Source organism: Mandrillus leucophaeus, unplaced genomic scaffold (assembly GCF_000951045.1).
Source record: "Mandrillus leucophaeus isolate KB7577 unplaced genomic scaffold, Mleu.le_1.0 Scaffold513, whole genome shotgun sequence".
In the NCBI taxonomy this organism is placed as follows: Eukaryota; Metazoa; Chordata; class Mammalia; order Primates; family Cercopithecidae; genus Mandrillus; species Mandrillus leucophaeus.
In genome coordinates, this window is record NW_012105509.1 from 948,009 (window position 1) to 960,988 (window position 12,980).

At 33.6% G+C, this 12,980-nt stretch overlaps 1 protein-coding gene across 1 annotated transcript in view; it reads right to left on the reverse strand.

The window, feature by feature from the left end:
* SCLT1 (sodium channel and clathrin linker 1) overlaps positions 1 to 12,980 on the reverse strand; it is a 249,958-nt gene that overhangs the window by 49,562 nt on the left and 187,416 nt on the right. The window contains exons 15-17 of the mRNA XM_011996445.1: positions 10,888 to 10,962; positions 8,389 to 8,534; positions 5,371 to 5,563 (exon numbers count right to left, since the gene is read on the reverse strand). Coding sequence (XP_011851835.1) covers positions 5,371 to 5,563; positions 8,389 to 8,534; positions 10,888 to 10,962 — 414 coding nt within the window. The remainder of the gene's footprint in view (positions 1 to 5,370; positions 5,564 to 8,388; positions 8,535 to 10,887; positions 10,963 to 12,980) is intronic.

Below are 12,980 nucleotides of genomic sequence, written 5' to 3' on the forward strand. Positions count from 1 at the left end.
GTTCTTTTCACATGCTGTTTCTTTTGCCTGAAATAATCTCTTTCTGCTTACCTATTTCAACTTTTGGAACTCACTGAGTTTATAATTATATATTTAAAGTTTGCTCACCTACATGCAAATTATAAGCTTTTAAGGATGGGTACCATATCTGTTTAGTTTACTATTGCATATTTAGCACCTGGAACATAGTACGGTTGTCAAAACATATTTGCAGATTGAATGGCGGCTTTTTGGTGTCAAAATTCAGTCTTTAACAAGCCCCATAGCCTTTAGTAGATACAATTCGAATTGCTAAGTAAATTGGACAGGTCTGTGGTAATGCTGACAGGCTAAGGGCCCCAACAACTATCTCCTATTACAAAAATTCCACTAATGATAAAATTCAGAAAGTTGGATGGGAAAAAGGGTTTTATGGTCTCTCTTCTTTCTTCCTTCTTCCTTCCTTTGCAGAGAAATATCCACACAAGTAGATTACTGAATTGCTGGAAACGACTCTATTTCTTAATTTTAGATGGTTATGAGGGGGGAATTTAGACCATAAAGAAATGGAGAGCCTTGGCAAAAGGAGTAGTTAGAAAAGGTGAAAGCTAGGGCTGAAATCAATGCAGTGGCATTAAGATCAAATGAAAACTTCAGATGATAAATTGTTAAGGTTCGTGGCCTACTGACCTCCCAATTTCTCACTGTCTTTATCTTTTTGGCTTCTTTCAGTTGATCTACTGAAGATCATACTCTTTTGCAATGGGGAGAAAAACAGCAAGGTGTAGGTGCACCAGGTTCCTATTTTGTCAAAGAAAGAATCAGTTACAAAGCAATTTATCTGAGAGCCTTCCTCCTCCCTAAAATAGAATTATAGCTAGTTAGTTAAGAGGTTCGGCTCTTTATCAATGGCTATTCTCTTAAGCTAGACACAGATTTGGTGAGATATGTGGGGTAGATAAACTTTCTATCACTCTTTTGTTCTCCATACCATCAGTTACTATCCTGAAATGTTAAAGAAAGATCAAGTGGTGTCCTAGATAGGAAAAATTCATTGATTCCATCCCCACTCATTATAAAAAAAAGAAAACAAATATATACTGTAAAATTATGGAAAATAACAAAGCATTGAAGTGAAATGTTAAAGACAGATCAAGTGGAGTACTAGATAGGGAAAATTCATTGATTGCATCCCCACCCATGATTAAAAAAAGAAAACAAAACAAATATATATTATAAAACTATGGAAGATATAAAGCATTAAAAAGACAAATATAAGGTGCCTCTATTCCCAAAACTCAGACAATCACTTCTAAATTTTACATAATTGTTTTTATATATGAATTCTAAAATTGTTATTACAGTATGTAAAGGAGTACTACCCGTATATGTGTGTGTGTGTGTGTGTGTATATATATATATATATATATTAATCATAGGGTGTATCAATATAAATGCATGATAAATTATTTGGAAATATAGTTTTTAATGACAATACAGTACCTTATTAAAAACATATACACTATATATCAAAAATATATATGTGTACACACACAGGTAGTAATCCTTTATACACTAAAGTAACAATTTTAAAATTCATAAATAAAAGCAATTATGTAGAAGTCAGAAGTATTATCTGAGTTTTGGGAGTAGAGGGACTTTATATTTGTCTTTTTAATGTTCTGTATTTTCTATATTTTGCTATCTATAGATGTAACATAATTATTCACTTCTAGATATTTAGGTTGTTTCTAATTTAGTATAAATAATGCTGCAATGAACTTGTGAAATATTTTAATTATTTTCTTATGACTGAATTTTAGACTCTAAAGTAAATATGTACCATTTAATACTTTTAGCTGCATGTTCACTCAGAGATACTTAGCAATTAATTAATAGTGAGTTTAAACTGCTTATTGCCTACTGGTTTTTTTTCTTAGTTTGTAGATTCTGTTAATCTCTCACATGATTTTTTATTCGGTTACAAATATTTTTATCTTGTATTTTTAAAAGCTCCTGAGGTATGGTCTTAGAGCTTTCTGTCACATTTGTTAAAACTATCTACCTCCCAGTGATTTCTTTTTGGAACATTTAAAAATGGTTTTAAATATTTAACAACATATTTAAATTTATCAATATTTTCATTTGCAATTTCTTCCCTTTTTTTGCTTAGAAAGTTCTCTTTCAGTTAAATATTCATCTACATTTCCTGCTAATGTTTTATGGAATCATTAACATATTAACATAATGCATATGAAATTTATCATATACAGTTTATAATGAGATGAAGACACATTCTTTTCACCAAAGTACACTTTTTAAAAATCATAGAAATATTTTAGTATGAAAACTTTTGAGCATACACAAAATAGAATGTTACACTTCCTGTATGCCCATCACCCAGCTTCCATAATTGTCCAACCATCAAACTCATAGGCACTCTGGTTTCATGTATACTCTTGCTATTCTTGCCTACTTTCCTCTGCGAAGATTTATCTGTTTCTTTCTTCTAATGAACTGTGTACGTCTTAAAAGATCAGCTCAGTTTTTACACATACACTGACATACCGAAGTCATCAAATAGATTTAGATACCCCAGGAGGTTCCCTCATGTGTCCTTCTAATCAGTACTCATCCATTTAAAAGGTAGCTATTCTGATAGTATCCTCATAGATAATTATGCTTATTCTTCACTACCATATAGTGAAATAAAATATAAGCTTTTGTATGTTTGGCTTCTTTGCTCATCTCCTTGTCTATGAGACTTATCCACTATTGCTTATATAGTTCATTATTTTTCATTGTTGCTTCTATTCCATTACATGAATATATCACAATTTATTCATACAATTTCATGTTAATGAAATCATTGTTTTTAGCCTCTACGAATATTCTTGTCCACATGTTTTGATGAACGTAAGCCTCTGTTGGGTATGTAGCCAGGATTATTTGGCATAAGATATATATTAGTCCGTTTTCATACTGCTATGAAGAAATACCCGAGACTGGGTAATTTATAAAGAAAAAGAGGCTTACTGGACTCACAGTTCTCACAATCGTGGCAGAAGGTGAAGGAAGAGCAAAGGGATGTCTTATATGGCAGCAGGCAAGAGGGCATTTGCAGGGGAACTGCTCTTTATAAAAGAGCTGGGCACATTGGCTCTTGCCTGTAATCCCAGCACTTTGGGAGGCTGAAGCAGGTGGATCACCTGAGATCAGGAGTTTGAGACCAGCCTGGCCAACATGGTGAAACCCCAACTCTACTAAAAATACAAAATTAGCCAGTTGTGGTGGCACACAGCTATAGTCCTAGCTACTTGGGAGGCTGAGACAGGAGTCACTTGAACCTGGGAGGCGGATGCTGCAGTGAGCTGAGATCGCGCTACTGCACTGTAGCCTGGGAAAGACAGAGCAAGACTCCATCTGAAAACAAACAAACAAAAACAAAACAAACAAAAAAAACACCAAAAAAACCCATCAGATCTTGCGAGACTTATTCACTATCATGATAAAAGCATGGGAAAACCTGCCCCCATGATTCTGGGTCCCCCCATGACACGTGGGGATTATGGAAGTACAAGATGAGATTTGGGTAGGAAGACAGTCAAACCATATCAGGATGTATGTATGTCCGGCTTTAAAAGATACTGCTACATTCCCAGCAGTATCTATCGAGGTTCTAGTTGCTTTATATTCTTACAAATATTTGATATTTTTAGTCTTTTTAATTTTAGCCATTCTGGTGGTGTGTACTGTTATCTTATGGTTTAAATTTAAATTCCCCTGAAAAATAGTGAAGTTGAACATATTTGCCTATATGCTATTTTATGAAGTGCCTACTTACGTCTTTTGCCCTTTTCTGGAAATGGAATATCTATTTTTTCCTTATTAACTATTAGCTGTTTTTTCCTTATTAATATTTTTCTTATTAATTGGTAAGAGTTTTTATATTTTGGATATGAGCTCTCTTTTTGGTAATATGCACTACAAATACTTTCTCGTACTTTCCCCTTTCTTAATGGTGTCTTTTGGTGACTAAAAATATCTTAATTTTAGTGAAATCCAATTCAGCTTGGATTTTTCACTATGATTAGTGTTTTTTGTGCTCTGTTTAAGAAATATTTTCCAACCCAAAGGCATGAAGATTTTCTCCTAGAAACTATCATTTCACATTTTACATTTAGGTCTACAAGGCAGCTCCAACTAATTTGCATATGTGCTGTGATATAGGAGTTAAGTTTTATTTTTAAAATGTGGATCTGACTGATCTAGCACCATTTGTGAAGCCAGTTTCCCCCTCACTGAACTGCAATGGTGCCTTTGTTATAAATCAAGTGATTATGATAAATGAGTTTGTTTCTAGACTCAATTTTTTGCCATTGATCAAGTTGATTATTCTTATATTGATAACACATTGTCTAAATTATTTTAGCTTTTTATCAAGTCTTGATATCTGGTGGTATGGTTCCTCTCCCTGTTCTTCAAAGAACTCCCACAGTCTAAAGCTCAAAGTAAAAACTTCTCTGTAAATAAGACTCTCTTTTTCATTTCAGAGTTCAAGGTTTTACAAATAACTAGGGTATTTCATACTTGCAATAGGAGGCATTCAAAAAATATATATTGACATGAATTAGGTTGGAATATGACTTCTTAGGAGTTCTCCCAGAAATAAAAACCAAAATAAAACAATGACATGACCTCTTCATATTCTTACTATGAAATTGGAAGATGTAGATATTTATCATAAAAAGTCAGTGCCACTTTTTATAAAAGTCTCATCACATGGGGAAAGGTAAGCAAGATGTTGATGAAGATATTTGTGTTTCTTGAAAGTCCCTTAAAAGGAGGATCATCTTCCTACTACTAAACCATATAAGCATCAAAGGACAAGGAAATAAGAGAGAAAAGAAAGGGAATTTGTTTTAGATGACATTTTTGCCTCTTGCCTTCTTCCTGCCACGGAATTTTCAGACTAGCTGTGAATGGTTCTCAGAGCCTGCTGTTGTAACATCCTCTATACAGTTAGTTTTAGAGAAGTTCAACTTTTCAAAGGCTACTATATGGAGAGAAGAGAGGAAGGCAGTCTGTAAAGTTACCTAATCTATGGTTTTGCTAGTGGTGCTTAAATTGCTTTGGCAGGAATAACAGTATATTTCATGGTTAGAAAAGAATTTTTGTGTGTGTAGCAAAGGCAATCATTTTCAAGTATGCCTGCCAAGTTCTACAACACAGAAATGATTGGTTAACACTCTGAATTATGACTTAGTGCTATTTGATGAGAAGGCACAAAAAAAAAGGGGGGGGCCTTAAAGATATTTTGCTAGGTATCTCTAAATATTCTCCATACTTTGATTTTCGTAAGTACACATTTAACTCTAGTCTTGAAAATACCTTTAATTTGGCTTTTTTTTGAGCCTCCAGGGCAATCTTCCTTAAACTCTCAGTCTCCTTCCGTAACTGTTTATTTTCTTGCTGAAGTTTTAGCCTTTGTTCACTGACAAGCCCACAGTTCTCTCTCTCAGACTCCAACACATTTTGAATTTTCTGAATCATTTCTTGGTAACGTGATATTTCTTCTGAGGAGCTAATTAAAAAACGAAATGAAAAGAATCCTTAAACTTAATAATCTATAGTAGAAGATAAAAGTCTGTCTACATTTTATCACATGGACTTTTGTTTGCTTTATTCTGAGCCATTTCTTTCCACTTTAGACTGAAACTATGTGGTTTCAAAATGTTATGTTATACCAGGCAAATACATTCAACTTAAATATATTCAAATCTTAACTAAGAACAGATGAACTGAACTGTTATCACTTATCTAGAAAATCAATGTGAGACTTCTTTCAAATTTGTACTAACATTAAGAATCACTGTGTATGGAGAACTTCAAGGGAATGAACCGAAGGAACAAAAAAAGGATGAAGCAGATAATAACCAACATTCCTTTACTTAATCAATAAACTCTATAGACTAACACAATAGCTGACTATATTACTAAATTATAAAATCTACTTTTATATTTTCCCATTATATGTCTTAGAAAGTTTTCATAAACTTCTAGTTCTGTAAACTTCTCATTTTATCATAGGTTAAATGGATTATATTTCCTGAACTTTCTCAACAATGGATCACTGATCACCGGGTGAGACAACCTCTATACGTTAATGTTGCTTCAGTCAATATACTGCTAATTTTTATTCCTATCTTTTAAAACTTCCATCTTTTCAATAACAGATAAGCCCTGTGAACATTCCCTGGTTAATAGGTTTCACAGGGAATTGTATAGAAATGCTACTAATATTGTGAAAACTTAAGAAAACTACTAGTTAAAAGTATTTTGCAAGCAGAAAAATTCTTAAAATAAAGAAGCAACTTTCTCATGGTGGCAGTTTTATCACCATGAACCACTCCTTTATGGTCCTATTTTGACATTCTGACCTGCCCATATCTGCCAGTGCTTTGGGTGAAAACAGTTAGTGACTGATTTTCTTTGATCTCTACCTCTGTCTTTCTAGATCTTTGCTTCCCCAGCAACTCTCACATTCTTGCAAATTCTGTTTCCTACATTAAATCCTTTATTCCCACAATACTCATAGTCTTTTTTCTGTCTAAACCTTGGTTGATAAAGTTTCTAATAAAGTGACATATCTAGGCAATGATAATAAAAGGATGCTAACACCAGAAAGAGGCTGAGACCAGAAACAACCACACATTGTGAGCCTCCTAATAGAAGTCCACAATATCATCATCTATGAAGAATTCTTCCAAAAACAACAACAAAAAAAGAAAGCTAGACCAGATCAAGCCTCTGGGTCTAATTACTAGTTTTTAGGAACTACATGAGACAGAGTAAACAGCATCAATATATAGGCATGTAGTGGAGGAAACTCTACATTACTAAGAACTAGTTTTTAAAACAAATTATTTGCAACAACAACAACAAAATACAGAAAAGGGGATTCCCAGAGATTAAAGGAGATGCAAGACTACAGCACTCCAAGCATTCCTGAAATTAGAAATGGACAGGAACACTCACACTCAAGAGAAACCCTTTAAATGAAGTGACTAAGAAAAATTCATCAAATACATCTTAAAGCACATATGAAAACTAGGAGAAAAACTCTCTGGATGTGGAGAATGTGGGAAAGTCTTCATTAATTCCTCATGTCTTGATGAACGTGTAAGAATTCACACTGAGGAGAACTCTGCTTATAAAAAGAATGCATGGGAGCCTTTAGTCATTTCTCATTTCCTTAATGAAGGAAAAGAACTCACACTGGAAAAAACCCTGTAAATCTAAAGAAGATGGGCTAATCCTTATCCTTCACTCAACTTCCAAAATTTATCCTGGAGAGAAGCTTTTTGAAAGTAAGGAACATGGGAGGGTCTTTTACCCAGTCCTTGCACCTTATTCTATGTTTACACCCTTTAGGAAATATGTGAGAGTTCACCTTGGAGAGTAACTTTATGAATATAAGGAACATAAAGAAGACATTGATATCTCCTTTTACTACACACACACAAAATACTCATAATGCAGAGAGACCATGTGAATTAAAACAAATGCAGGAATGCTTTCATTCAATACTCCTCCTTTAAGAGACATATGGGTATATACATTGGAGAGAAGCCCTGTGAATGTATGGTATTGGGAAAAGCCTTCATGTGTGATACTTCTCTTAGTACATACAAGAAGATTTATGCTGGAATAAACCAGTTTCTCCTGCAGGTTTGATCTGGAAGTAACCATATGAGCAGATTATCTGAATAGGTTATTGAAAATGACACATATATTTATTAAACAAATTTGCAGGATCTCTTTTTGAAAAAAACTTTATTAAGTAACTTAGGTATTAGTATTTATTTAAAAAATATATTTTGAACACATACAGAGATAGAGATTTCAGGCAATTCAAATAAGAAAATTTTGCTATGTTAGGTAATACCATCGGGGTGGGGAGGTAGAAAAATACTCAGAATGGATATGTCAAATTATGACTTTATCACTTTTATAGACAATAAAATATACAAGATGGATCATTATAGAATATTCACTATAACAAGAAACATACTAAATATAGGTAATATAAAAGAATATAAGCAAGATATTATAATAGCTTCACAATTAGTACAAAGACAACAATATTATAAACATCCTATTTAATTGCCAGAAAGGATACATTTAAAAGAAAATGGTATGCTACTGTTAAACCTTTTCTTCCTGCAGAAATTCGTTTTCAGAAATAATCTTGAATAAAATTATATTTGGTCCTAAATTTTTTTTTCAACATAAGATATATTGTAAGTCCTACCAAAAAAAAAAAAAAAAAAAGAAAGGTAGAGAATCTGTCAAAAATCGTGTTAATTCTGAAGATGTTATCACAGAAAATCCAAAAGAAAAACTTACTCAATTTCAAGTTGTTTTATTCTATTTTCTGCTCTCGTCAGTCTCATCTGAAGATCATCTTTTGAACGCTCTGAAACCAGGAATCTTTGGTGCATTTCTTCCAGTTTTCTGTAATCACTTTCATTTCCTCTGCCTTCACGGTAAATCTGCAGAAGAGGCTTATTATGTATATAATATTACAGAAGAAACTGTCTTAATAAACAGTTTAGAAACAGAAATCAATGGAAGAAATGAAAAGCCATGAACATGTATTCATTTGTTCTGACCGTAACATATGAAACATATCAATAATTAAATCTGGTTCTCTCACATTTACAAAATAAAATGCTAAAAACTGATATATAAAATAATAATTGTTTTGAGACTAGCCTGGGCAACATAGCAAGACCCCGTTATCTAAAAAAAATTAAAAAATTAGCCGGGCATGGTGGCTCACACCTGTAGTCCCAGCTATTAGGGAGGCTCAGGTAGGAGGATCCTTGAGTCAAGGAGATCAAGGCTGCAGTGAGCCATGATCATGTCCACTGTACTCCAGTCTGGGCAACAGAGCAAGACCTTGTCTCTTAAAAAATAGAGTTTATTTTTTTGGAATTATTCATGCTCATGGTAAACTATGCAATAATACAAAAATGTAAAGCAGCTGAAGTAAAAATCAATGGCAACTTAGAGATAACCACTGGTGATTCTTTGATGAATACCGTTCAATACAATCCTCTATTCTAATATTCAAAAATAAAGATACATACCATGGTGCAATAACTAGAACTCTCTGAAAGTGACTCTAGAATCTCACTCTGGGTTACCTGGACAATGATCTAGCTTGGATGGGGCTTCCCCTTCTTCAACAGTGGTGGTTGTACCCAAGCTCAGCTTTCCATGCAATGGGGCTCCCTCTTACAGCACAGGGTCTGTAACATCCTAAGGGATCCAAGGTCTTCAGGTGCTAAGCAGTTCACATGTTGAGGCAAATCCTGCACACAGCTACCCTCGAAATCTAGACTGCCTGACCAAGTAACCTGTGTCTTCCCCACTGACAGGACTGCTTTGTCACTCTCTATAAAAACATGGAGTATCAGCACGTCAACATTCCGCTACTGGAATACAGAACTATGCTGCAGACCCAGCAGTTCTTTGACCTTAGCACACTGGTCTGTGGAACAGTGGGAGAATAAGGTGCTGTGCTTTCCCTTTACCTGCTGTCTTTTGCCTTGTAAGATTTACATTTCCCCAAAAGCCTTTTCCTTAACCTTTGCCATGTGATATTGAAACATTCATCCCAAACCCTGATGTATAACAGGTGGCAATCTAAATGGGAACTGATATGCAGATGGAAACTCAGAAGGGACCTACCTTGCAGGAGAGTGGTAATTGTAAGTCCTACTTTGAACACGTTATTTTTTTTTCACAAATGGAACTGTACATTATGTTTTGCTTTGTGTATTACTCTTTTACTGATGTCATAATTTTTTTCATGTTGATAATAGATATAGACCATAATTTTTATGCTACATAGCTCTTCTTTGAAAATCAAACTCTGACTCTACCGTTTACCACTTTTTAACACTGGGTAAGTTACTTAACCTCTCTATGAAAGTTCTTAATGCAGCACCTAAAATACAGTAAGTGCTCAATCAAATTTGGTCTCCCTTTCTTTCTCCAAGGTACTTTAAAAGAGTAGGATATTACTGCTAATACAAAAGTATATGAAATAAATGAATTTTAAACTATGGACTTCTCCCAATAGTTTTTCTGAAATATCACGGGGGTAAATATTCTTCCTAAGTGTGAAGTTAAAATCTGTACTTCTAAAAGGTAAAAATCATAGCAATGCTATAATTTTCTGGTTATATATACTTGTTTTATTTATAGATGGCCTAAGCACCATAAGAGCTAATATAAAATTCAAAAAGAAAGTAAAGACAAAGTGAAATTTCATAGGATGAGGTTTAAGCAAGAAATACAGCTACTTCAAAAAATTTGTAACTTTAAGTACAAAGTTCAAAGAATACAGCCGCTCTTGGAAAAGTATTGTATCCAGGCAACATCAGTATTTAACTGCAGACTCTATATATATTTAAGGAAAGTGGGAGGCTGAAGCGGGCGGATCATGAGGTCAGGAGATAGAGACCATCCTGGCTAACACGGTGAAATCCCATCTCTACTAAAAATACAAAAAATTAGCCAGGCGTGATGGCAGGCGCCTATAGTCCCAGCTACTCGGGAGGCTGAGGCAGGAGAATTGCTCGAACCTGGGAAGTGGAGGCTGCAGTGAGACGAGATCGTGCCACTGCACTCCAGCCTGGGTGACAGAGTGAGACTCCATGGCAAAAAAAAAAAAAAAAAAAAAAAAAAAAAAAGAAAAAGAAAAGAAAAGAAAAACTTACCAGGACAATACTAACAAATAAAGGAATTGCTAGTAGATAGCATGATGGAAACAGACAGTAATGTTGCCTATTAGCAGTTGGGTTTTAGGTAGTTATATTTCCTTTTTCTTTTTACCTTTTCTAGTTCTTCTTCCACTGCTTTTTTTTCCTTAATGACTCGTTCAATTTGGCCTTGTTTTTCAGCACACTCCTATAAATTCAAGTCATATTGTAAATATATACATTTGGTAACATCTTAAGAAAAGTGGGGAAAAATGGAGAAGTAAAATAATTTGTTCATAATGGGAATATCATAGTTATCAACACAAGTTTAAGGTTACATTGATTAAAGACAAAACTCAATGTTTGAAGAGCAACCTAACCCAGGATTTCAGAAACTGCCTCCAGCAGTAGGATGCCACGGAGTTCTAATTAAACAGATTAGGTGGGAGACAGAGGTTGGGGGATTCCAGGGAGAAAAAAATATGAATGGAACTCCTTTCTCATACTATAGATTTTCTTTTTACATACTCTTATCAAGTATTTTGAAAAGGGAAGTAAGAACCAGATAGTGGCACAAAACCCTCAGGGATAACCCATGGCCTAAAAGATACGTGGGTGTATAAACTCTAAAAAAGTTAACTTTTTTCTTTACAAAAATTATAGCAAACAGAAATACTAAAAATATTTTATTAGCATGAACATAAAGTATTTCTCCTCAAAAGATTTTACTCAGTATTTAGCAAGCATATCAATTAGATAATAAAATCTAATTTTGCTAATGCACCTAAAACAAAAAAGTCATAATAATTATTAGTTCTTCACAATTATTTGTATTTATACATTTATTTTGGAGAATGGGTAATGGGTATGGCTTTTTTTCTCTCTCTTTTTTTTTTCTAATTGTGAATCATACTTTGGAGGAACCCGCTTTGCTAACAGTGCATTACTTACTAATGATGTTCAATTATTTTATAGAAGAAGTGTACTTCAATATGTTTTTAAATTTTAAAGTAAGCTTCTTTTGTGACCCAAAATTAATCACCATTGATTATAATGAAGATCTTTAACCCTATGTTACAAATCAGTTGACAAATTTAAATTTAATGTCTTTTATTAAGATAGAACCCTGAGTGTATACAAAATGCAACATTAATATTCCATATATTCATATAGGAAGTTGCTTATCCAGGAAAGGGTAGCTTCAGTGCTAAATTTGGGATTTTACCTACATTTGTAACTCCTCCCATGTGATTTTTAATATATGTTAATAACAAAGTCTGGTTCACACTTCTGGGGCTGGTAAGTGGTATATAAAGAAATGCATGTGTAAGTAGGCTTCATATCCCTCTCCACCCAATCCACCATTTTACTGACAAATGATGATGGCCTAAAGAATATTTGGTTAACTTGGGGGTAAAAAAAGTAAAATGAGACAGCAAAGTTTAAACCTTTAGAGAGAATTACCATACTAATTCTATTATAAATGCACTATAATACTAAAGCGAACATCAAAAATTACTATTACAAAGTTTTTAGAGATATTTGCTTATCACCACTGACATGCCTACCTTTGGGGGAAAATATGACAAAATAATAGGTATTTTTTCAGGTACTCATGGAGTATTTCCAAAATAATACTCTATAAAAGAAGTCTCAAAACATACTAAGAACCAATCATATACACCATGATCTGTGCTGCCGACCTAACCAAATGAGAAATCAACAATAACAGGCAGTGTAAATCCTCATGTATTTATAAACTAAAAAAAAAAAAAGACTTCCAAAAAATTCATTCATCAAAGAAAAGATCATAATGAACATTTTATTTTACTTCTGTAAGTTTGAACATTTTATAATTAATTTTCTTATTTGATATAGATTAATAGCAATCTGCTACATGGCACAATAAAACCTTGAATATTCTTAAGAGAAACTACACCTTACCAGAGAAAACAAAGGCTGTTAGGTACACGTTGGTCTTCAAAGGGAGATATGTAGCTTGAAATACAATGGTTCTGGCTTTTTCTTAATCTATTAAATAATCTGCACACTCATCTAAAATACAAGTTTTTCTCCTTCCTGTGAGCATACCTTAATTTTGGGTTAGCAAAAGTATGCTTAACTACTTTCCTGGACTTCATAGTGTAAATAATAGTATGGATGGATAGTATATTAATACTAATACTATTAGTATAGATAGTAAAATTGTTAATAATAGAAAACAAT